This window comes from Anneissia japonica, unplaced genomic scaffold (assembly GCF_011630105.1).
Source record: "Anneissia japonica isolate Jap-2015-1 unplaced genomic scaffold, ASM1163010v1 scaffold2737_len523936_cov211, whole genome shotgun sequence".
In the NCBI taxonomy this organism is placed as follows: Eukaryota; Metazoa; Echinodermata; class Crinoidea; order Comatulida; family Comatulidae; genus Anneissia; species Anneissia japonica.
The window spans coordinates 198,243-224,783 of NW_022735439.1; the positions used below are offsets into that span (position 1 = coordinate 198,243).

Sequence of the window (26,541 nt, forward strand, 5' to 3'; positions counted from 1 at the left end):
ACGTATTGTTCTGCCACCTCATTGGTGCATTCCATAGTTTTTTAAGCCATGTTTTGAGCCTTCCATTTACTATATATATTTTGCTCTCATCATATTTTTCTTCAGCTTGACAAAGGTTGATAACCAAAAACGTTAAAATTAAATAAATATATACCTGGCAACTTATTACCTTCTCTCCGGAGTTTTTTGTTTTTATATATATATATATATATATATATATAATTTCCCTCCAATTGTATAAAAATTTAAAAAATTACGAGTAATTGAACATTAAGTTTATAATGTTAAATTAGATAATTAATACCAAGGTTAAACATTAGAAGAAACATAATTTAAGGGAAAATGTCTAGCAATTCTTATAATGCATACCATTACTATTTATTTAAAATACATTTTGAATATCAATAATTTTTAAAAATTAAAGTATAAATGTTCTGTTGTGAATTTCTGTATAGTTTGAATATTTTTTCTAGTATATTTAAAGTCAGGCTCCGGAGGAAAACATTTTTTTTATATGTTGTAGAACTGACAGAAAAAACTGGGGAACGGTGAACGAGATACAGATTTTTGAATATTTAAAAACTGGGGGAAAAAGGGGCGTAACCTCCGGAGCCTGACTTTAAATGTTTTCTCTAAGTGTTTGTTTTTGATTGTAAAGCAATAATGTCAGAATTGTTCTGAGTTTTGTAATGTGTTTTATACCTGAATAAATTTTGAAAAAATAGTATTAATACTGTAGTATCACAATATTGACAGTTATTGCAACAAAATATCTTAGGAACATTAAACACTATTTTCAAACAAACACAAAATGAAAAACATAAATTTATGGTCACATTTTAGTAGAGCCATATGGTTGCCATCTTGGGATTTACTGTAAAGTCATATTGAATTCTGATTGGATAAAAAGACAAGGTAATAGAACAATAGCCACCTTGCAGGCAGAATGTTTTCATATTACTGTTACAGAGATTTTTGTTCTGTGTTTTGGTTTCACTTACAGTATCTGCTTACAATAACCAACAATTCTGCTGTATCAGTCTGAATTTAACATGAAATTACATTTTTTGGCGTGAAACATATAAAGAATAAATCATAGTTGTTCAAAACTTATTTCGAGTGAACCTTTTTTAAACCACAAGACAATCACCTGCCCTACTATTTTCTAAATGTGCATAGGCCTTTATTGAACTACAAAGCATTCAGAGCAAAAACACACGGAGAGCAGCAAGAGCAGTAATTATATTTAACCAGGAACCAAAGGTCTGAAAGAACCAAAATTTTATCTGTACATTATATAGCTAGGTCTAGCGCAACTGTGGTCTGGGTAGGAAATATGTTGTTTTTTTTTACAAAAGTGAGTGAAGCACACTTTCTTCAACTCCCATGGGCCATAGTATATCTGCTAAACTCAATCAAGCTCTCACGCTTTAAGTTACTAAAATTTATCAATAAGTTCAAAATTTAATCATCTACAATTATTTATAGTGAATAAAGCAGGTTTATCTATCAAAATCATTTATCAAGCCCAAACCTATTGATATTTTCTAGTTTCTTGTGTACTGAGTTGCTGTAGTCTTTTCTTTTCAGTAATAAAATTTGTTATCTACTTTCTTTAGGCAGGGAGTTGTTATAGTGTTAGGAAGTAATACTTCCTGAAAGAAAACATATGAACTAATTTTTTTTTCTAAATCACAAATTTATATGCTGTGCTCTCCCTGTAAAACTAAACTACATACAGGATTTAGTCAAACATTCTCAACAATAATTTTATAATAATAGTACTACTAGTAGTAGTATCAAAACTAAAACTAGGCGTGCTCAGGTCTGGCAAGGCAAGACCTAGCTAGGCCTAGGTTTGGTAGGTTGGCAAGTGTGGTAGTGCTGGCACGCCCAGCCCAACCAAGTAGGCCTAGCCTAGGCTACGTTTTTTACCAATCAACTTGATTTCATGGTCCAACCAAGCCCAAACCATTGGTTGGACCTGAAATATATTATTGATAATCAATATTATGCGTCCATCTTATAAAACGTATTTGTATGACTTGTTATCAAAAGTAATACCTTGTAAACATGTACAATCCGTACTTTCTAGCTACTTTAAATGCATTCAAAACAACTTCTGGACACCTTGCTGACGATCGTATGTCGTGCGATGTGATGATTAGAAACATAACCTTTGACCGATAACTTACGTCAACTTGAGCGTACTGTGTTTCTAAAAGAAACTCGAGCGTGAGAACTCGAGTGATTTACCTATACAATGACCCTTGACCGTTTTTAAAATCCATTGAAAATTTTCCCGCGTCGAGACCGATCACATGGTGGGTTTTAAAACACAACACAACTACAGGCAGATTAGCCGACAAGCTTTGGACGTCTTGGCGAAGGAAATAAAGAGTAGAAATACGTATGGCAGTAAGTATCATTTGCTATAAATTATTGGAAAAATCGTAGTGCATGGTTGTGTAGATAGGCAGCCTAGATAGAGTAGATTGCTGGACTGGTTGTGCACCCTTTTTAACTTTCGAAGTTGTTAGTGCACTGAAGTTTCTCATGCTGCACACGTACTTACAGAGCCTAGGCTTTGGGCTCCTTCCATGGACCATTGTTCCGTTTCAGATATGGTTTCAAAACAAAGAAATGTTTGATTTATTGAAATAATTTGGCACTGTGAAAATCAACGACATTACATTTCAGGTTTGCTGATTAATTTGTAAGGATGGTGAGTGAGGGGTTTTAATTTATCTCAATACAATTAAGTTAATATGGCTAGGCCTAGGCTATGTGTTGGTTTAAAAAAGTAAAATTATCGAAGATGGTGGTGAACTGTATTAATTGTTATTATTATTTATTATTATTATTATTATTATTATTTACATATATTATTATTATTATTATTATTATGAGACACTATGGCCATAGGACCATCTAAAATCAGGATTGGGGAGCATTTCTTAAGCTTAACCAACTTGTACAATAATATCATACTGATTTATATTTTTTGGCTGTATTTATCTCATACCTTCATTATTTTTAGCAAGTATGAATTCCGGATTGCATGAAGGTAGGACGTCTAGCCTAGGTAGGTTACTTAGGAGTATAATGTGAAATACTGTTTAGTATTGATTAATAACTATTGTAAAAACAAGATTTTAAATACTTGTACTGTACTGTGTTATTATTTCTACAATTTATCTACATTGCATCAATTCTTTTTTTGTTAATCACAGGATAATATGAACAGTCCTGATGGCCGTGACGATCGGTCTCTTGGTGTTGCACCAACATCCAGTCCTGGTCGTAGCGACCTTGCACCCTTCGAAGATGAATCCGAGCTTTTGGGAGATGGAATGATTGAGGAGGAGGGTGAAGGTGAAGAACTGTTTGGCGATAAATTAGAAAAGTAAGTGTTCATTATAATTCTAGTAGTATGTAGTAGTGAATACTTCGACCTTCTTCAAATTATATCATCTTACCTCTGGCTGCACCAAATTTTATGAACTCCGTATTTTTATTTTAGAAGTGTTATCTAGTGAAATCTTATATTTGAAATTTATTATTTAAAAAAATCTATTTCATTGATGAAAATCAGAATCATTAATTTAATCATAATGCATTTTGGCAAAGACAAGCCAAACCAGTCACTCATCGCAAAAATCGAGTTATTAATGCAGTGTTAAAGAGTAAAATAAGTAAGAGCTATAAAATGGTAAAAAATCATTCAAATCCGACATTTCCTTATGAAGTTACAAGCATATAAACATACAGCTGTTTAAAAACAATATATGAGAAATCAGCCTTCAAAGTTTATGATTTCGGGCATTTCTCATGCACAAACTATCATCAAATCCTTAAAAAAGTGTTGTTTTAACATTGAAAAGCACAATGTACAGTATATATACGGTAAAGGTTAGTTTATTTTGCTTCTTTATCTTACTGTACCTCTGGCTGCACCAAATGTTACTTGAACTTCTTATTAATTTATTTTAGTGTTGTCTAGTGTGATTATTATAATTATAATTTATCCTTTTTTTAATATTGCTTTAGATATTGTTCAGTGATTTACAGTATATGTCATTAAATTATTTAGTTGTCTCATTTTTTCATTGTACTGTAATAAGTTTTTTAATCAACATTTTTGATATGTACTGTACATTTTATTAATTTTGAATTGAAATAGCATGCTTTTAAGTTCTCTAAGTGGCAAATCCCTAAACATAAACACAAGGCAAAAAATTAAAAATAATCTTGCTTTTGAAAATTAGTGATTATCGTGCAATACCAGAACTAGATGTATATGATATGGATCACCTTGACGAAGAGGACTACGAAGGTATGACGATGGATGAGCGAATGCAGGCTGAAAGAGTCATGCGAAAGAGAGACCGAGAGGAAGCACTGGCTACTGGACGCATGAGGCCGGGATTGCTATATGGTATGTGTACCACTTTTTTTCGTAACTTTTATGTAGAAATTTGATTCTATAAATTTATAAATACTGACTGCAACAAAATTAGTACAAATTTAAAATTACTTTAGTGTATATTACTATTAAATTTTTAATGATTATTATCACCATTTATGTTGTGTTAATGTTATAACTGTATTCAAAAATTGTGTTGTATTTTTTATTCACTTTCATACAGATTTAATATACTTTTTGTTTCTCACCACTTTTGACTTTGAAATTATCATTTTATGTGCACATACATATTTATATATTAAAAGTCAAAACTACAAATTTATGTATTTAGTAATTTTAACTTGTTTTAGATGAAAGTGATGAAGAAGATGAGCGTCCAACTCGCAGGAGAAGGTTAGCAGAGAGGGCAGCAGAAGGTTTTGATGAGGATGATCAGGTACAGTATTTGAAAGCTTGAAATGAAAGGAGAAAGCTAGGGATCATTGGCATGTCATAGTGTGTTTTGATAGGTAGTGTGATGAAATGATGACAACAAAGAATGGCTACATGTCTCCCTCCTTTATGTTTAATAGATTGGTAAACAAACATTATATCTTGCAGATGATAGAAAGTATTGAAAACTTGGAGGATATGAAAGGTCACAGCGTTAGAGAATGGGTCGCCATGCCAGCTCCACGGCTAGAAATTTTCAATCGTTTCAAAAATTTCCTAAAAACCTGTGTAGATGAAAAGGGACACAATATCTACAAGGAGAAAATTAGACAAATGTGTGAAGGTAAACAATTGCTTTTTAATGTTTTATTCAAATTTTTTGTAAACTTTTCTTGTTTTTGTTATGTTGGTTAGCTTTATATAGCATAGTTTCTTTTGGTTACCAGGGGTTCCAAGTCTCCCGAAACTCGCGGGAGTCTCCCGGAAATCGGGACACACTCCTGCAAGCAAATAAGAGTCTCCCGGAAATTAACCCATCTCCGCAAATTCATAATATTTGCATGTTTTCAATGCTTTATTATCAATTTTCTCATGGAAGTCAGTGCCAGTAGGTAGGCCTATCACTATGTGCAACAGAATAAAATTAAATGTGTTAAAAAATCTCATTAACCAGATCATTGGTGGATTCAAGGGATTGGGAATCCTACCCGGGCCCCTAAAAAATAGTCAAATTCAAGTGTTAGAGAGCCACTTCTGGCCACCCAGATGCATGCCACAATCACATACTCTCCCACCTCAGCTCCAACCATGGTGGGGCTGATGTGGTTTAGACTCTTCATCTATGAAATTCCCTCCCCACCGCCCCCACCTTCGAGCGCTTACGTGCTTAGTGCTACTGTTGTATTGATAAAGTAGAAAGCAGGGAACGCTAATAGCTACCCATTTAGACTCTTAGGCGAAAACCTCAGCATTGGGAAACTGTTACTGCTTCACCAAACAGCTTACATTAATTGTTTTTCATATTTTTTCATGGGTGTGCACAATGAACACAAAATAGTCTCATCATCACAATTTATTGTTTGTCTTTTACAGCAAACAAAGAAAGCCTTGTGATAGATTACAACATCCTAGCTTCCAAGGAACACGTTCTGGCCTACTTCCTCCCTGAAGCACCTGCAGAGATGTTGAAGATCTTTGATGAAGCCGCAAAACAGGTTGTGCTCGCAATGTTTCAAAAGTATGAGATGATAGCGAAGGAGATTCATGTTAGAATTGCAGAATTACCATTGGTTGAAGAGTTACGCTCCCTTAGGTATGTTATAGTTGTTGAAGGTGTAGATTTTAATACAATACAAAACATACAGAATTGTATTTATTCAACAATCCACTCAAATTCATACATAAGGCTGTTCATCTGTAATTTGATGATTTGAAGAAAACACTCTGACATACATGGCAGGATTTTAATAATCATAAGTAATGATTATTATCATCATTATCACCATTATTTTACCCCCTTAGTAATTTTCACCATTGCCAGCATTGTCATCGTCTTCAACATTTACGTCATCACCATCTTTGTCAGCTTCATCATCATTATCTCCATCATTGTCACCATCATCATTGTTGTCATCATCGTCATTTTTACTATTATCTTTATAATCATTATCATCATTAGCTTCATCATCAGTACAACCACCATATTCATTATTACAGTTACGTTTATGTACATCTTGCAGAGGAACTAATGGTCCATAGCCGAATGGTAACAGGAGCTGTATGCACTAGGTTGTTTAAAGTGCACATGAGCCAATTTTGTACACTGAGCCTACGGTTGATAGTCCTTATCCAGGACCATAGGCAAGTCTGCCACTGGAACCAGCATCAATATTATAGCTGTAGGTTGCAGCGCTCCTGCCATAACAGCTCAATCATTCAACTCACCTCCCCCCATTATCATCATGACCATCAACGTCATCAAGAGACTCTGTCTTCCAGTTTTAGGTTGTTTGATTAATAATAGCATAGTACAGTATAATTTGACTTCAAAGATCACAAAAATACTGTCTTTTTAATAGCAGAAATACTTTGTTTTATTTTTCAGACAACTGCATTTGAACCAGTTGGTGCGAACCAGTGGTGTAGTGACCAGCTCCACAGGGATTTTGCCACAGCTCAATATGATCAAGTACAACTGTCAGAAGTGTGGGTTTGTGCTGGGTCCATTCTACCAAGGACAAAACCAAGAGGTTCGGCCTGGTTCCTGTCCAGAGTGCCAGTCTAGTGGACCATTTGACGTCAACATGGAACAGGTTTGTCGGGATCTTACATGATAATTTATATCTGTGCTGTTTTATTACATATTATATAAATAGTAATTATAATTATTATGTTATAAATATATAATTGATATTCATTGTTTCATTGTTTGTTGCTATAATACATTATTATATTATTGACAATATACATGCATATATTGCACAATAATGCACTATTTCATTTTTTAGTTTTTAATGTAATGAACCAGTCACTATTGCACCATTAGGCGAGAATTTTTTTATAACTTGTTTAGCAAACTCGCCACCCACCAGTAATGATAGTTTGGAATAAAAATAAAATTTTATATTTGGCCAATTTTCGCACTGAAAATTTTCCGCCATGAAAAAATGGAAATTTCAGAAGGAAATAAAAGTTTTCCTTTATTTTTATTACGCCCACTGCTGCCTTGAAATCACCAAAAATAAGATATATATTTCTCCCTAATTATATATATTTAAAGCATTTAATCGTCCCATTACTTATGTTGTAGACGTTGTACCAAGACTATCAGCGGATAACAATCCAAGAAAGCCCCGGCAAGGTAGCTCCTGGCAGATTGCCAAGGTCCAAGGAAGCAATTCTATTGGCTGATTTGGTCGACTGCTGCAAACCAGGTGATGAAGTGGTAAGAACCTGTTCAATTATTTAACAGAGTTGTATAAAATTTTTTTTTTTTTTTAGATGATGAAATTTATGATAAGCAAACTGATTTTATAGCAATGTACATTTACATAATCACACAATAAGGCTGACCAAAATAATAGTGACAATGATAATAATAATGATTACGATTGTAATATTTTTAGATTATTTGTTATTTCAGACACTAATACAAAAAAATATTAATGATATTATAAAAAATGTAATATATTTGAATTTTTTTTTTTCAGGAACTGACAGGTATCTACCATAACAACTACGATGGTTCACTAAACACAGCCAACGGATTTCCTGTTTTTGCTACTGTTATTCTTGTTAACTATATTTGCAAGAGGGACGACAAGATGATTGTTGGCGCCCTAACAGATGAGGACGTGAAAGCAATCATAGCATTGTCAAAGGACGAGCGCATTGCGGAAAGAGTGAGTCCTCATCCATATTTGTTCATTTCACAATAAAATATCAAGAATTATTTATGACTGTCACTGAGAATGTGTCTATATTTTGTGAATGCTTTTCTTGACTGACTTTTTTTCTTCCACCAACACCAATGCATATATCAGCAATGATTAGTTCGTTCTAACGCAGCTATGATTACGTTACATAGGTACATCCTCAGGGCTGAAAATTAGCGGTCGCCTGTGGGGACCCTTTTTTGTGTTGGGCAATAAATAAATTTTTTTTGTATCGTCTGCCTGCCAACCCTTTCAAAAAAGAATGAAAGGTTTTGAGTGAAGACAGTAGTTACGACGATGTTTCTGTGATTTACAAACAGCATTCCTAAAGGTATATTTATTCATAAATTTGATTTACAAGCAGCATTGACCTTTAACCTCTGAGATGACCTCTGTATAATTGTTTCTTTGATGCAGATATTTGCAAGTATCGGACCTTCAATCTATGGTCACGATGACATCAAACGTGGACTAGCCCTCAGTTTGTTTGGCGGTGTTAAAAAGAATCCAGGCCAGAAGCATAAAATACGTGGGGACATTAACATTCTGATCTGCGGTGATCCTGGCACGGCTAAATCGCAGTTTCTGAAGTATGTTGAGGTCACTGCCCAACGTGCTATATTCACCACAGGGCAAGGTGCTTCAGCTGTCGGTTTGACTGCTTATGTCCAGCGCAGTCCTGTCACTAGGGAATGGACATTGGAGGCTGGTGCTCTTGTGTTAGCTGATAATGGTGTTTGCATTATTGATGAGTTTGACAAGGTGTGTTGCTATTGAAATTTGTGAATAACATTTATCTTGAAAACATTTGACAATTTCTTCCAAGATGTGTAGCCCATATTTTTGTAATTCTACTAAATTGACTTTGTAGTTTACTTACACTCTGTTCACGCTATCGACTTCTGAGATTCACCCATACAGTTATGTGTAATATGACATTCATGCCCTTATATGGGCATGTCACAATAAATTTGTCACATAAAAGCCAAATTTTGTTTTAACTGGTGGTCATTCCTTGCCATCTTGTATTTTGATCCTTGTATGTATATATTTTCTTTTATTTTTTTTTGTTTTTTTGTTTTTTTATTTTGTTCTATCTTGCGAATACTTACCTGAATAATTTGCCAATTTTCTCTGACATCATGCATATACATATTTTGAGGGCAGAGCATCAGATTAGATTACGCCTTCATTATTTTTTAAAATCTTTACTTGTGTAGATGAATGATGCAGACCGTACTAGTATCCATGAAGCCATGGAACAACAGAGCATTTCTATCTCAAAGGCTGGAATCGTGACGTCTCTGCAAGCAAGGTGTAGCATCATCGCTGCCTCTAACCCCATCTCTGGAAGGTACAATGCAACTTTGACATTCTCGGAAAATGTAAGAAATCTATCGTCTGTTTTTATAAAAAATATTGCAACTTTTGAACATGGTTTCAATGTAAAAAATGTAATTACCCCACCTATCAAAGTTTGAAAGTTTATCTTTGTTGTTGGTAAATTTTCCCCACCTATTATATTCATGTCGTAAGCCAGTTAGCCCACAAGACGCCAGAGGCGACTATAGTTGACTACAGTACCCCAAGTGAATCATATTTTCCAGAGAATTTAAAAACCATTTGTCTACCTATACTGTATAATATTCTGGTTTGTCAAATTTGCTGAAATGCAAAAAAAAAAAAAGAAATGAAAGTGTAAATATTTTTTATAGAAAGGTGTCACAACAATAAATAAAAAAATAAAAAAATACACCATTTTTTGGAATATAACCTAAACATTTGCCACTGCCTATCTTGAGTCCTATAGAGGCTATTTTTGGTAATTGAAATATTTTTTTTAAAAAAGAATTTTAGAAGAAAATTTTAGACAGGAAGCTAGGCAAGATTATCAGTTATAAAATAGACATTAAGAGACTACCTATACATAGGTAAAGAAATGGCAGGTTTGTATAATCAAATTTGACACACTAGGGGATAAGACCCCAAAATTCTATTTTCAAGATATTTTTTTCATTTCTTCCCATAGGTTGATCTTACAGAGCCAATACTCTCTCGTTTTGATATTCTTTGTGTTGTTCGTGACACTGTTGATCCAGTACAGGTAAGTACATCATTCAAATTTTCTTGATGGCAATCACATCATTCAAGTCATTAACTTCTCCCAAAAATAATAACAGTTTTATGGACACAATTTCTTGTGAACAATTGTATTGTTAATTATAGTATTATCATTTTTTTATTAGTATTGTTATTGTTTTTATGATTGTTATTAAGTTTATTAGTAAAATTTGTTATTAATTTTAATGTTATTTAAATATATATTTCCTTTTTTTAGTGTTCTGTTTTACATTGAATTTTAATTTAAAATTCTTTCAAGTAAAAATTTGCTGCTATAACAAACTGTAAACCCGTGTTTGAATCGTGAGCAGAAAGTATTGTTCATTATAGTATGTGTTAAGAAATATACTAATGTTTGTAAATTGTGACTGGTAAATAACAGATTTTACAAAAGTTTAAATGATCAATTTCAGTGTCATTAATAGCATATTATTCAGATAGGTTTATCTTTGGTAACCAATATTATTCTATATAGAAAAGAATATAATGATAATAAATGTTGCATTTTGTAAATCTTTGATTCAATTTTAGGATGAATTACTAGCCAGGTTTGTCACTAACAGTCACATGATCCATCATCCATCGAACGACTCGGAAACCGACCACTCATCAATTGTAAGTAGTAAGCATATTCTTAAGTGTAATTGATTTTTTATTATTTTCAATTTAGTGTAAAACATTCTCTTTTCTGTGACCCCTCCAGTCTGCAAAAAATACATAATAAATTATTGTGAACATGATAAAAAGAATGATGTCCCTTTTATTCAACAGAACCATTAGGCAGTCCCAAAAGAACCCTGTCCAATATACCCGGTGGTCAGTGTTATTGTTTTACATGTCCTCTTTTACACAGAAGAAATGCTGGTTTTAACAAGAACCAGGTTATCATGGGATTGTAATAATTTAATTATTTGATTGCAATATAAAAATTAGAGAAAAAAGCATGTTAAAATTTTGAATGATTTAAGTTTACTAATACAGGTATTGATCGTTTCTTTGCTAGGAACTTCCAACGACGTCTGGTATAGAAAAGATCCCCCAAGAACTGCTGAAGAAATACATCATCTACGCCAAAGAGAAGGTACACCCGAAGCTGCATGATATGGACCAAGACAAAGTATCAAACTTGTATTCTGAGTTAAGAAGAGAATCAATGGTAAGTGACTTAAAGGGCAGCTGTATTATTTAATTGTGGTTTTCAATAAACATTAATTATTAATTAACCTACAAGTGCTTGATTTCTAAAACTGGGATCTTGATTTAATGGCCCTTTCTGCTAAGCCCAGCACTTTAGATTTTGTTGCGAAGGTCCCACAAATCAACAGAGTAAACATATGTAAATACATGAGTTTGTATGGGACAACACCTGTGTATGGGACTAGCACTTATTCCTGACCCTCTTCTGTTTTGAATTTATTATTATTATTGTTTATCTAATCTAAACTAATTACTCTAGCATGGAGAAAATCACTTTTCAACTCCATTATACTGTGCTATTGTTAACATATAAGGTGTTAAACATGTGACTGTTTAATCTTACTTCATGTCACCTACATTTGGTTTTCTATCATATGTTTATTTTCTGTTCACTTGATCTTGAAAATGCGTCCATGATGGACACAAAACATTGATCCTTTCTGTCAATAAATTTTGTGTTAAAACTATTATTAATATTATTATTATTATGAAAATTATAATTAATGATGATGATTATTATTATATTATTATTATTACAGTATTATTATTATTATTCCAAATTTAAAATTAGAAAGTTGGCTGGGCCCCTTGGGACCTGCAGCGGCAATAATACGGCACCAATACCATATCCCTGTCAGGCCTAACTCTCATGGAAGGGTTTAATTAGAGGAGCCGACCAATCAACTCTGATTAAAATCCGATGTTGGGCGGATTTGAATGGTCCTCAGCACAAGAAGCAGGAACATTACCACTCGGCCAAACGCTCATGAGGTCTAGTTTTATTTTTAGAGCGCAGCTGTATGTTGGTAACTACGATGCTTGCTTGCTTATCTCTATTTATATATACTGTATGTTGATTCATATTATGCGTGTCTGTTGATAGTCAACAGGTAGTGTGCCAATTACTGTCCGACACATCGAGTCTGTAATTAGAATGGCTGAGGCTCACGCTAAGATGCACCTGCGCGAATATGTAAATGAAGACGATGTCAATATGGCAATGCGAGTAATGCTGGAAAGTTTTATTGATACGCAGAAATTCAGTGTCATGAAAAGCATGAAAAAGGTATGTAACTCTAAGAGCAACAGATTGTTAAAAAGTGCAACACTGACTTTCAACATAAATTATTCTGACATTCTTTGTGTAGATGAATATAGCAATATAAAATGGAACATATACTTATAAAATTTTCGGCTTTGACCATAAAATCATAAAGAGACTTGGTTTATAAAGCGTCATTCCATCCTTCCGTAAGAGACGAGTGTACGGGCTGTTGGATGTGAAGGAAATAAATTAGTAAATTAAAATTAATAGAATCAGTAGCACTTGAGTAGCACATACAGTAATCTAAATGCATGTGTTCAGGTATTGTGTGTAACAATTATTTAAAGTACATTTTCAACAATTTTCTCAACAAGATAGATAAGTTATTATTTTTATATAGATACAGTAGGTATTATGTTTATTGCAGTTACTTTATACATATGTTATATTTTCATCATTACTTTTCCATTGTTGTAAAAATTTTATTTTTCATTATATTTTATCATGTTCATTATTCTGTTGGTTTTTTAATACAGAACTTCTCTCGCTACTTGGCATTCAAGAGAGACAACAACGAACTGTTACTATTTGTGCTAAAGCAGTTGGTGAGTGACCAAATGACCTACCTGAGGACGCGCTATGGCAAACAGCAGGAGGTTATTGAAGTATCTGACAGAGACCTCGCAGATAAGGTAAACATTTGCCGCTTGAATTTTTGTATGACAGACTCGTTTGAGGCTATGACCCAAGGACAGTGAAATGTTCCTTGCAGGTGACCATCAATCAATCAGTCAAAATTGGTTTATTCCACATTTCAATAACATAAGCAAGTGAAAATAATGAAAATACATTGAATGAAAATTACGATGTTGTGGAAAAGGACACCCCGTAAATTACAAGAACTAAGCAACAGTTAGTACTCATAAAAGGTATTTTAAATAATAAATGCTTTGACTGATTAATTTTTAGGGTCAACAAAAAAATTGTACTGATGATAAAATTTTGAATGTTTCACTTGTTGTTTGTTTAGATAATCAACTTTTAGTTTATTTCAAGTGTAGTAAGAATAGTTATACTTGTATAAAGACAGAGTACTTTCTATGTTAGTTGTTAAGGAAGCTCTACTAGACAAACACTGTTCTGTATTTGGTTGCCTATTGTAGAGTAGTTTTTTTTTATAATTAATGTTACTATCGATTTCATCTGTTATGTTATTGCTACTATTATTATTATTATTATTATTATTATTATTATTGCTATTGCTACTATACCCCTTTTCAGAACTATCTACATGGTGTTCTGCAAGTATTTATTCTTATTGTTACTTTGCCATGGAAACCTTCAAATAATTATAGTTATTATTGCTATCAATATTGTTATAATTTCATGTGTTTGTTGTTTTCTATCATTTTCAGGCAAGGCAGATTAATATCCACAACCTGCTGCCATTTTATGAAAGTGACATTTTCAAGGCTCACCGGTTTACTTACGACAACAAACGCCATCTCATTGTGCAGACGCTGTAATGTACTTATAAAAGTTGGTTCATCTTTCTCATTGTATGTACATTGTAATGTATTGAGTACAATGGTACCTACAATGACATGTGGTATGAACCATACATTGGTTATCCTATGACAGAAGTCATTGTTACATCATTTCCAATAACTAATGTTTCTATTTACATCACTTTGTTTAAATAAGCAATAATGTAGATAGATTATTTTTTTGCTTTGCAATTGTAATGATTTCTGTATTTGGCTTTATGTCAACAGCACACTTTATTGGTATTTAAAACATTGCGTTTATCTTTCCTCTGCATTTGGATCAGCATAAACTCCAGGATCATAATACTTCTATTTATTTTTTTTTTATATAGTAAACTAACATGTCCAACATGCTTTTACGGCCTGATCTAAAAGAGTATAAAAATTATACATATAATAAATGTTTGTACACATATCAAAACAAAAAATAATGTATAAAAATTGGCTGAAAGATCACTTAAAAAAAAATTTTAAGCTTAAAAAACTTGAAAATTATAAATTGTGATTACGGCAAGTAAATACTTTAATAATATTATCGATATACAGTAAATGTATAGTCTATCGTATGAGAATATTGATTTTGACAAATACAGATTATTATAGTACTTGGAACTCATTTAGCCCCTTGATAAGTAAACAGACAATTTGGATGGGAAAAACAGGTTTAACCCACTGTGCTGTGGTACTCTTTAATAACATATTGTATATATTATGTGAATTGTCTGTGCAGTTTATTTTGGGTAACAAGCATGGTGCACACAAGTAGCTACCTTAATCCAAGCCTATTAGCAGAGTTTGCTTCAAAAGTTACTGTTTAGCTATGTGATGCTTTTCACATTTACATTTGGAATTTTTTATGTATATCATTTCTTTTATAACTTATAAGCAAGAAAGATAAGTAATAGTGTAAATTAACTGTATAGATGGACAAAGTTCTTCATTGTAACTTATCAGAAAATTGAATATTCATGATATATTTGAATAAACTTCTGAAGACACTGATTGTTGCTGTTTCCTGATTTATCAAATTACTGTATCTTAAATCAGATTAAAAACCAGTGGTGCTGGGGGGAAGAACGTCTCCCAAAAAATATAGCTTGCGCCTCTCTCACCAAGTCAACATTACAACTCCCACCCCACCACTAAATAATTACGATTATGTAGTTAAAAATTACCTGTTTAATTTTCTACCTAGCAGCCCTTAATCATCAGCCTTGTGAACCATGTGTAAGTTGTTGCTTAGCTTCCCTGCTTTTTAATCATAACCAATAATCTTGCTTTCTTAATGACACTTTATTCAGAGAATATGCACATGTATCATTTTATGGTATCTTTCAGCAAAATTATTGGCGGTATGGGTCCAGAGGAGGTGGGGGCTTAGCGAAAATGAATCCATTCAAATTACTTTTTCTGGTATTGCATTTGTATGTGTCTTGTAATATTTTATAATGTTTTGATTTTTTTTTATTTGATGATACCTCAGTAACGAAAATGGCCATAACAGGATTGTGACATTATATATTTACATTATAATATAATCTTAATATAAAAATTCTGAAAAATAATTGAAAAAAGACTACTCAAGTAAGCAACAATAAACAGATCAAAATTTAAAAAGTGAGTATAATATACAGTCATTTTATGATGTAAAAAATAGACTTAATAAAGGTAACAGTAGAGGGGTTAGAACAGCTCAGAGACTAACTAAACAACCTAGAAAGACGACAAATATACCCATTATTTACCCCCTTTCTAATGAATATTGGATTTTCATTGATTATGCAACAGGGTGGTGATGGATTTGGACCCCGAAGAGTACATCTTTATTTTGCTTATCTTCCCATCTATGTCAGTTCTGTCATAAAATGAATATACATAAAAGTAAAAATAATTTATTCAAATAAAATTAATTAATTTTAAAAAAATAATAATGCAGAAAAAAAGGCTACGCTGCAGGTGGAAAACGGCGCCAAGATGGATACATACGCCATATGAGATGACAGTTATTATTATTATTATAATGGTTATTATTATTACTATACAATGGAACAGAAAGGCGAGAAAATTTAATATTCAAACGCTAGAAGACATAATCTAGTTTAGAGTAAACATGTTGAAGTGAGTGATTGATGATATAAAATGGTTGCATACCATTCCCTGTTGCACGTGCACCAAAATCCGTACAAGCGAGTTCTTCAGCATCATTAAAATACAAAAAAAACAAAATTTTATTTTGTTTACATCGTTAAAGATGTACTATCAATCATGGGGTAAAAAAATTGAAAATTTATTTCCACATTTGAAATGTTTAATTTGTATATTGACGTAAGTTATTAACTTAAAATTAAAAATTTGAATAAAAAAATCATCCTTCCTGTAGGAAGATGTTACTTCCGTGTTATCCAAAAATCAGGCGAATTCAAGTTTTGCTATCACTGTATGTAAGTGGTTGATTGACGTCAGCGTTATTAAATAATCGTTGCAGAAATTATGAAGATTTATTTCGGATTGTTAATTTTCATCACTTTCACCAAAGATTCCAGACAAATGTTAAGCTGTTCACCTCATGATGATGGTTTAGGTAAGCGAATGTTTAACAATTGTAACTTTAGTAGTCACACATTGTTGTTATTTTATTGTTTACTTATAATGTCTACTGCAGCGGATATGTGCGCTTTATAAATCATATTATTATTATTATTATTATTATTATTATTATTATTATTATTATTATTATTATTATTATTATTATTATTATTATTATTGTTATTCTTGTCATTGTTATTTATTATTATTTATTTTTATTATTATTTATTATTCATTATATTATTATTTATTATTATTATTATTATTATTATTATTATTATTTATTGTCGTTGTTGTTGTTTAAGTTTTATTTTAATCAGGGGTGGATCCAGAGATGTCCGGAAATGGCGCCGATCGAGATAACACTGCCCTGCAAAATTTTTGTGTTCTAGACGCCCAAAAAACCCTCTGAGGCGTTTTGGGCGATCAACTTTTTCTTTTCTTTCTTTTTTTTTTTTTTTTATTCTTTTTTTCTTTTTTTTACCTTCCAAAAGGGGGGGGGGCGGGGCCTGGCCGCCCCTGCTAAACTATGTGCTGATGGAGCATTTTGGTTGTGTCCTTGAGCAAGGCACTTTATCTGCGTTGCTTCTCTCCACCCAGGAGTATAAATGGGTACCTTGTGGGATTGCCTACTACTGCGCCGATATGCATCAAAATATACACATATGCATCATTATCATCATCATCACACATATAACTAGAGAAGACAACAAATTGCACTCTCATCTTTTCAATAATGTAATATGATTTTTTTTTTAAATACTAATGAGACCAATGTTTCATGTAGGGCTAAGTAAATTAAAAACTCTTATATTTATTATAGTTATGTACAGTATTGCATTTTGGAATGGCCTATCTCATGATAAAACGTATGATAAGCTATAAGCTATGGAAAACAACACGACCATATGTCAGGGCCAAGAGGAAGCCTTAAATCTATTTGGCTAATATACTGTATGAAATATATATGTAGGCCTACCAGTGATTAACAAATACATAATTCCATGATCCAGGCGCACCCTTGCATCCTAGATTAAATGCAAACCGGATACGGCCAAGTTCAGGTACGATATTTTGACGACGATAAGATACTGTACTACAAATTTGCTGCAATGTTATCCAAAGAAAAGAATCATATAGACAATATAAATTTATGATGAATTTACAAAACATATTTGAAATATTCATGATAGGTCTATGCTACCATACTTAAAAATAGTGTCTAATTACAATGGACAGAATCATTACCGGGGTTTTTTTTTCTCTCTGTCGTTGCGTGAACACCAAAAATAATCTGTATTAAACAAATATCAGGTAAAGTTAGGATATTTTGCTATTTTTATATATCTATAGGCCTATATTTATTGAAAGATGGACATACCGAGGTAATTTAATTGAAGTCGTTCCATATTTTAAATATTTAGGTATTGTTTTTTCATCTCGTGGTATTTGGTCTATGGCACAAAAAACTCTGGCTGAACAAGCGTCGAAATCTATGTATGCAATTATGGCAAATACAAAGTCTATGGGTAATTTACCTAAATAATTCAAATAAATTGAAACAATATGTTAAATTCAAGTGTACTTTTGGAATTGAAGCTTATCTCTCAATGAATATAAAACCGTATTTTAAACTGTTAATGACATCTTTTCGTATATCAAATCACAACCTTGAAATCGAAAAGGGGCTTAAAAACAATGTTAATTATAAAAATAGACTTTGTATTTGCCAAGATGGTAGTATCGAAGATGAGATTCATTTTCTTTTGTTTTGCAAGTTATATACTGATTTAAGAAAAACATATCTCCCATCATATTATATTAATTTTCCAACAAATGAAAAATTTTATCAAATTATGTCATCAAAAATCAGTAATATAATTAGAAAAGTATGTTTATTTATTTATCATGCATTTAAGAGAAAGGAAAACAAAGAAACACGGGTGTATTAATGAAATTTATTTAAAGTACGGTATTGTCACAGCACGCTTATTTAATTTGTAATAATTTTGTTTTACAAGGGGCCGGAGGCCTGGAGTTTGATGAATAAATTCCCTGTATGGGGAGCATATATATTTATTTAAAAAAAAAAATACAGTAAAAACGATCATATAAAAGAACAATACATTCGATTGCCAAAAACTTTAATGATTTATTTTCTTTTTGTATGTTTGAATTTAATTTGCCATATGTAGAAGGACGAGTGTACAAGCATATTACTCTGAATTCAAGGATAACTGTAAACGAAGGGACGTTAATTCGCTAAGATATTGTGACACTATTTTCTGTTTCATTTTTAAATTAGAATTAATATCTGAGGGAATGGCAGCTTATCAGAGCTCAACAAATCAGATTGAACGATACAACATCAGCTTAACTGCGGACTTAGCTGTCGATGGGTACACAACAACTTACAGCCGACGTTTGTGTTCAGAATCAGGTAGGGCCTAATCAATGCCGTAGCCAGGATTTTTAAACGGTGTGGGACAATATCAGGGTAGACCCACTTTACGCGTAAATTCAAATAATGTGGACCCATTTTCTTAAAAGTTGTCCCGTTTTACGCAACAATATGAATAATCTAGACTGATTTTCTTTAAAATTTACCAATTTTACGCAAAATATGAGAAATTTTAAAGGACCCATTCTTTATGGACCTAATAGAAAAATTATGTGTGACTGTCCCAACTGTCCCAATAGCTGGCTCGGCATTGGGTCTAATAGTATGAACGCAAATGCTAATTATAATAAATATTTTCTACGTGTAGTGCAGCGTGTTAGGCCTTTCAATTGGAAGGTCCGAGGGGTTCGAGACCGAGATGCTCTTCCTTGGGCAAGACACTTAATGTTTCCCTCTCTTCACCCAAGAGTATAAATATTTCAATTTCAAAAAATGTATAATAAACATTCAACGCATCATATGCAAACATAAAAAACACATCAAAATACAGATAGAAATCTAACGATCAAATAGAAAACATCTCAATGAAATAATAAGATGAGAATGAATAACACTCTTAAATTTTGTGATAAAAGGTCTCTTTCTTACTATATTATATTATAAAGGGTACCTTGTAGGTGGTGAATGATTCGATTGAAATTAGAAATACTGATTACACACATAACTAGGAAAACTCTTTATTATTATTATTATTATTATTATTATCAGTAATACTAATATCAATAAATAAGTATTTTATAAGTATAAGTTATTATTATGATTTATCATTACAGAGAGCAATTGGAGTTCTTGGTGGTATGTGGATCTTGGCCAAACTTCCATCGTTTCTAGCATTTTTGTATACATGAGATATGGACATGCATGTAAGAAATACATAGGTTTTCAGATAATTTGCAGCCGGATTCCATCTGAGTTGATGAAGTTGTTGCCGCTCCCTACTGACCGATTCAAACATTAAAGTAAACTAAGTCTAATTTCTTGAAGGTTTGAATGGAGAATATCAATAACAAAAAAACTAAACTTGTAATAATATTGTTTTTGAGGTAAAACCACTGGTTGGTGGTTGGCTATCCTGCCCTTTTAGTGAGATTGATCTGACCGTCGTCACGAGACAACCGATTATCATCATCATAAAATCATTACAAATATTTTGTTTTTTGTACCTTGTTCAATTAAAGACAAATTGGATAAAGCAATCGTTCGAGTGGGCAATGACTCTTCAGCACCATTTATTGGAAACGTCCAATGTGGATATAACCTCTCTTCAGTCATCGCAAATGGCCACAACCCTGTCAACTTGACCTGTAACCCCGCTATAACTGGCAAATACGTTAGCGTCTACCTACCGACGTCTGAACATCTTAGACTGTGTGAGGTACAAGTATTCACAGGTATTTTGATAAAACAAATGTTTTTAACAATATTCCAGACTTACACTGGTTGTAGCCACTGTGTGTGTACTGAACAGTGGAGGTCTCTGGGTCCCCGGTTCGATTGGCATCACTCCTCTCCTTGCATTTCAGCTGGAGGGCTGAAATAAAGTTAGCGCACCGTCTTTCGGAAGAGACGTTCGTTTAAGCCGTTGGTCACGTGTGCATTATGGCCAATGTGGACGTTAAAGAACGCAGTACACTCTTCGGAAAAGAGTACGGTAGGGGATAGTCTTCCGGCGTGCTGCATAGGTAATCACCACCAGAACGACCCCACTGGAAATAAGTCTTCTTCAGACTTTTGTGAGTTATCCTTGGTGTTTCCACCGAATACATCCATCCATATTATGGTGATGATGATAATGGTGACAATGAGGTGATGATAATAACATTAATTGTAATAACGATGAAGATAAAAACTTTAAAATATATTTTCTCAATTTTCAATTAAAGTTGTTTATCATTTTCTGTAGATATTAAGAGTCCCGTTGTGACGTGTCCAGCGAACATAACATTTTCGAGCACTATTGTGACATGGGATTACGCAGAAGTCACAGATAACCTGGACACTGACCTGCCTCTTACTTGTACGCCGCCTTCTGGTTCCTCGTTTGCTGTTGGTTCGACAGATGTAAACTGCTCTGCTACTGATGCTGCTGGTAATACGGGTAGCTGTATGTTTACTGTTTCCATTACTGGTAATTATTATTTTTCTGTACGTGGACTTGCACTGATATTTTGTGTCAGATTCAATAAGCGAGGTTTAGCGAGTGTTGTCTGACTTCCATAGATATTCAATTTAATGTTTTCAGTTCAATACGCCTTTATTTCCAATTCAATCATCAGTTTACTTTACAATATATGAATAATTCAAATATAACAATTATAATATTAATAAAATTATTAAATCATAAGGAATTGGAAAAAGGCATAGTAAAAACTTTTATCATGTAGCCCTAATAATAATAATAAATAATAATAATAATAGTAATAATAACCACAACCATGTCAACTTGACCTGTAACCCCGCTATCACTGGCAAATACGTTAGCGTCTACGTACCGACGTCTGAACATCTTAGACTGTGTGAGGTACAAGTTTTCACATGTATTTTTTGATGAAACAAATGTTTTTAACAATATTTTAGCCTTACACTGGTTGTAGCCACTGTGTGTGCACTGAACAGTGGAGGTCTCTGGGCCCCGGTTCGATTGGCATCACTCCTCTCCTTGCATTTCAGCCGGGAGGGCTGAAATAAAGTTACAATAGCGCACCGTCTTTCGGAAGAGACGTTTAAGCCGTTGGTCTCGTGTGCATTATGGCCAATGTGGACGTTAAAGAACGCAGTACACTCTTCGGAAAAGAGTACGGTAGGGGATAGTCTTCCGGCGTGCTGCATAGGTAATCACCACCAGAAAGACCCCACTGGAAATAAGTCTTCTTCAGACATTTGTGAGTTATCCTTGGTGTTTCCACCGAATACATCCATCCATATTATGGTGATGATGATAATGGTGACAATGAGGTGATGATAATAACATTAATTGTAATAACGATGAAGATAAAAACTTTAAAATATATTTTTTCAATTTTCAATTAGAGGTGTTTATCATTTTCTGTAGATATTAAGAGTCCCGTTGTGACGTGTCCAGCGAACATAACATTTTCGAGCACTATTGTGACATGGGATTACGCAGAAGTCACAGACAACCTGGACACTGACCTGCCTCTTACTTGTACGCCGCCTTCTGGTTCCTCGTTTGCTGTTGGTTCGACAGATGTAAACTGCTCTGCTACTGATGCTGCTGGTAATACGGGTAGCTGTATGTTTACTGTTTCCATTACTGGTAATTATTATTTTCTGTACGTGGACTTGCACTGATATTTTGTGTCAGATTCAATAAGCGAGGTTTAGCGAGTGTTGTCTGACTTCCATAGATATTCAATTTAATGTTTTCAGTTCAATACGCCTTTATTTCCAATTCAATCATCAGTATACATTACAATATATGAATAATTTAAATATAACAACTATAATATTAATATAATTATTAAATCATAAGGAATTGGAAAAAGGCATGTAAAAACTTTTATCATGTAGCTCTAATAATAATAATAATGAATAATTAATAATAATAACAATAATAATAAATAATAATAATAGTAATAATAATAAACGTATGAAAACATATTACTTTTTCATTTTAGATATTTCATTTTATTTCGTATTTTTATCTGTAAGTTTTATTTAAATTGTTCTGGTGTCTGATATAATACAATTGTTTTTGTTTTTGTTTGTTTTTTTTCTTTCTTTTTTTTAGGGTTGGGTTATAGTGGGTTGTTTAAGCTTGTACTTTTTTATTTCTCCGTTCCAGAGGGTTTTGAATAAATTGAATGAATAAAATTAAAAGGCTAAATGCGTCAAACGAAACGGAAAAAAACAATTAGGTATTGATGTACTGTATTCATACCTCTTTTCTATGTTATGGATTATTTTTTTAATTTTCAATAATTAAATATATATGATAAGCACGTCACAGTGTTATTTTAACAATGATTATTTACTTTTTACTTTTTAAAGGCAATAGTAAGTTAACAGACACAACTTCCACGTCAGTCTCAACTTCCACGATATTTTCAACTTCTACGATAGGGATTATTTCCTTTGTTGTAATTAGTGTACTACTGTTGTTTGCGTGCCTTATCTTCTACAGGTAAAAACTCTATTTAAACTCTATCTAAATATTTCATATTGTATACAATTACTGGGGCGGTTGCATGGTTTGGCGGTAGGGGGTGCGTGAAAGTCCACACCACCTCGTGAAATCGAGGGGGTAGGGGGTGCGTGAAATCTCACATAACATGTTAAATATTTGCAATCATTATTAATTGTAATTATTATTACAAGGTAGATATATTAGTCTGCGTTGATTGAACATTAATGTAAAACAAAGTAATGTAGGCCTAACTTGGAATGTAAGCCTATAATTATTGCGACGTGACGTGACGTAACGTAACGCAGTATCTTTCTGATGAAAGATACCACACCACCTCAGGGCCACCATTGTTGGGCTGAGGTGAGGGAATTTTAAGAATATGAACCTCTACGTACCCGGAAATTTCACTTTAGTACCTTAAAAATCTTACCTGTAATTCATATCAACCATACAATACAACAATTATTTTTCTTAACACAATTTGGGGAGTGGGGGGTGCGATCGCATCGTCTGCACCCCTCCCCTCCCCCCACCCCTGCATCCGCCCCAGAAATATAAAGCCACTGATATGTAAAGAAAGAGTACTGTTATTTCAATATTTTTTCTAGATTCCACACGAATCAGGCAAATAAACATAAACTGCTCGGAGCAATGATAAAAACCGTAGCCAATAAGGTGGACAGCTACGATACTCAACCAAAAGAACGAGAGAGACCTGACTCAGCCGGAATAGACAATATATATGATTTTATTATTGAACAGGGAGCAACAGCTAAACCAGAGGCCTACGAAATCCCAGCGTTGACACAAGAATTATACATTACTCCGATATAATAATAATAATAATATCGATTGGCAGTGGCGTATCCAGGATTTTGAAAAAAAAAAAAAGTGGGGTGGGGGGGGTGGTGGTGGTGCTGAATATACAATTAGTTAATAGTAATTAATGTAATAATAAAATTAATAATGTAATTCATTAATATTAATTAATGTAATATGATTGTAACTAATACTAATATTATGTAATGTGCTCTGTAACTTAACATGAAATGACGTCACGTGATTTAATGTAATGTTGTCATGGAATGTATGTCATGTTTAAAATCCTTTCTTCACTTCAAATAATGTAAACTAAAATTTAATCTCACATAACATGTTAAATATTTGCAATCATTATTAATTGTAATTATTATTACAAGGTAGATATATTAGTCTGCGTTGATTGAACATTAATGTAAAACAAAGTAATGTAGGCCTAACTTGGAATGTAAGCCTATAATTATTGCGACGTGACGTGACGTAACGTAACGCAGTATCTTTCTGATGATGCTTGATTATGTTATGCTGTCAAAACCTACTTTTTTACAAAATAAATATGTAAGGAAATGTTCTCAATATGTAAATGTAGATTGGGCAAAATGATTTGAAAATGATTAAACTAACACAGTGGCGGATGCAGGAATTCGAAATAGAGGGCGCCCCCAGAATGGAAATTTTACAAATGGACAAGTTCAGACTACCTCAAACATGATGGGGCTGAGACGGAAGCGCTTCTAGATGCCGGAAATGGCAATTTTAGAGTTTTGTTTTAATTTTCAGAAAATAGTGGGTGCTTTTGAATCCGCCTATGCGTCAAAATTCTAATATCGAAGGTTGTTGACTTTTCAATTGTCCTTGAATTATCGATTTTCAGAACATAATTTAGGTTTTGTTAATTTTATGCCTACACATAGGCCTAGCTTATAACTTTTAAAACATTATTGGCAATTGTAGAGTTTGAAGAGTTATTGTAATTATCGTTGTATCACTTATTCATAATTAATGACTTTTAAATTTAGTTTGACTGAAATTTATACATGTAATTATACTGGAATAATCTTGAATGCAATTCCATTGTCAACGATGATGCTTCGCTGTCTAGTTAATCAAGTGTAGTTGCTACAGTACTTAATTAGAACAAGGTTTTAGGTCGTGTTAACTCCACACCAAAGAACTTGCTTCAAGCAAAATTAACATCAAGCAACATGACAACCAGGCTTATCTCAAAAGGATCCTAACGAAAAATATCCAATAATGTTTAATAAATAAATATGTTTTTTGGTTCTATTTGATTAAAATTCTCAGTAATATAACATTGTCGATGGAGCTCACAAAGTGCATTATATTCTAAACATTGAAATTATATTTAACTCTCTACTTAATCAACTGGTATGTTGTTTGTCAAATGTGAAAGACGACATAAAACTGATAAAATTAGGGTGCAAGGGCCACAGTTTAAAGTTCTACAAACTGTATAGACTTCTCATATATTAGATAATACAGTAGAACCCTTCCTTTTTTGGACATCCCTATCCAGTGGACACTTTCGGAAACGAGAGGAAATATATCTTATAACACTACAGCCAACTCCTAGTAAGGACCCCTATTAAGGGGGAAGGGAACACTTTATGAGTGTGCTAAACGGTCAAATAAACGAAATGAGTCTCCCTGAAAAAAAATACTCTTTTGATTCCTATCGCTTTCGTATCCAGAGTCAGCAGCTTCAATATAGGTTTATTTTTTGCCTGAAAAGGTTACGGACGGAGATGATAAATCAAACATGATCACACCTCTTGTTTCCACTCAAGTAACTGATTAAGTTGTTGTGATTAGTGGCAGGTTCAAGCGGCTCAGCCCCCACCTCCACTTAGTTGTTCAATATTATTGAAAACAATGGAGAAAACAAAAGGTAAATTATATTTAAATCTAGAGGTGCCATAAGCATAAACATCAGGGGTGGATCCAGAGATGTCCGAAAGTGGGGGGCGAAATGGGGGGAAATGGGGATTCGAAAGTGGAGCAAATTGAGATAAAATAACCTCTGATGCGTTCTGGGTGATCAGTTTTTTTCTTTTTCTTTCTTTTTTTTTTTTCTTCTTCTATCAATCCATCTGTGGTCAAATAGGTCAAAATATGGTAAAATGGTCAAATACACGAAATGAGTCTCCCTAAAAAAATACTCTTTTGGTTCCTATCGTTTCCGTATCCAGTCAGCAGCTTCGATATTGTAACTGCCAATATGCGCTTCAAGTCAACCTATAGGCCTACTACTCATATGCGTCATTATTATGGATTACAGTGCCACGTGATAATCCCCATTTGGTAC

The 26,541-nt window shown here is 33.1% G+C and overlaps 3 protein-coding genes across 5 annotated transcripts in view; 2 read left to right on the forward strand and 1 right to left on the reverse strand.

Annotated features, from left to right (window-relative positions):
- Nucleotides 1–2,164, reverse strand: part of LOC117116583 (transmembrane protein adipocyte-associated 1 homolog) — a gene marked incomplete in the record, with an annotated part of 11,010 nt that extends 8,846 nt beyond the window's left edge. Inside the window, 1 exon segment of the mRNA XM_033260649.1 lies at nt 2,065–2,164.
- Nucleotides 2,165–2,275: 111 nt separating this feature from the next.
- Nucleotides 2,276–15,204, forward strand: LOC117116581 (DNA replication licensing factor mcm2-like). The gene is made up of 17 exons (XM_033260648.1): nt 2,276–2,418; nt 3,234–3,406; nt 4,269–4,438; nt 4,777–4,862; nt 5,027–5,201; nt 5,951–6,170; nt 6,963–7,170; nt 7,668–7,802; nt 8,068–8,259; nt 8,710–9,054; nt 9,513–9,677; nt 10,322–10,396; nt 10,945–11,028; nt 11,417–11,569; nt 12,494–12,676; nt 13,192–13,347; nt 14,071–15,204. The coding sequence occupies exons 1-17, from the start codon at nt 2,413–2,415 to the stop codon at nt 14,179–14,181; spliced, it is 2,637 nt and encodes an 878-aa protein (XP_033116539.1). The 5' UTR covers nt 2,276–2,412; the 3' UTR covers nt 14,182–15,204.
- A 1,443-nt stretch (nt 15,205–16,647) lies between these two features.
- LOC117116594 (sushi, von Willebrand factor type A, EGF and pentraxin domain-containing protein 1-like) lies at nt 16,648–24,249 on the forward strand. 3 transcript variants are annotated; one of them, XM_033260663.1, is made up of 8 exons: nt 16,648–16,783; nt 19,094–19,228; nt 20,023–20,112; nt 20,428–20,640; nt 21,153–21,377; nt 22,302–22,526; nt 23,261–23,393; nt 24,005–24,249. In XM_033260663.1, exons 1-8 carry the CDS (start codon nt 16,693–16,695, stop codon nt 24,228–24,230), a joined length of 1,338 nt encoding a protein of 445 aa, XP_033116554.1. In that variant the 5' UTR covers nt 16,648–16,692; the 3' UTR covers nt 24,231–24,249. The 3 variants fall into 3 exon arrangements, with proteins under 3 accessions (XP_033116554.1, XP_033116555.1, XP_033116556.1); XM_033260664.1 differs by having other exon boundaries at nt 22,302–22,502; XM_033260665.1 differs by lacking the exon at nt 22,302–22,526.
- The last annotated feature ends 2,292 nt before the right edge of the window (nt 24,250–26,541 follow it).

What these genes read in the sequence shown, in the direction of transcription:
- LOC117116581 (XM_033260648.1), top strand. An exon ending in ACACTGTTGATCCAGTACAG is followed by an intron (nt 10,397 to 10,944) that starts GTAAGTACATCA and finishes ATTCAATTTTAG; the next exon opens with GATGAATTACTAGCCAGGTT. An exon ending in ACAGAGACCTCGCAGATAAG is followed by an intron (nt 13,348 to 14,070) that starts GTAAACATTTGC and finishes TATCATTTTCAG; the next exon opens with GCAAGGCAGATTAATATCCA.
- LOC117116594 (XM_033260663.1), top strand. Translation starts at nt 16,693, where the DNA reads ATGAAGATTTATTTCGGATTGTTAATTTTCATCACTTTCACCAAAGAT. An exon ending in ACCTCATGATGATGGTTTAG is followed by an intron (nt 16,784 to 19,093) that starts GTAAGCGAATGT and finishes TTTTTAAATTAG; the next exon opens with AATTAATATCTGAGGGAATG. An exon ending in GTTTACTGTTTCCATTACTG is followed by an intron (nt 22,527 to 23,260) that starts GTAATTATTATT and finishes TACTTTTTAAAG; the next exon opens with GCAATAGTAAGTTAACAGAC.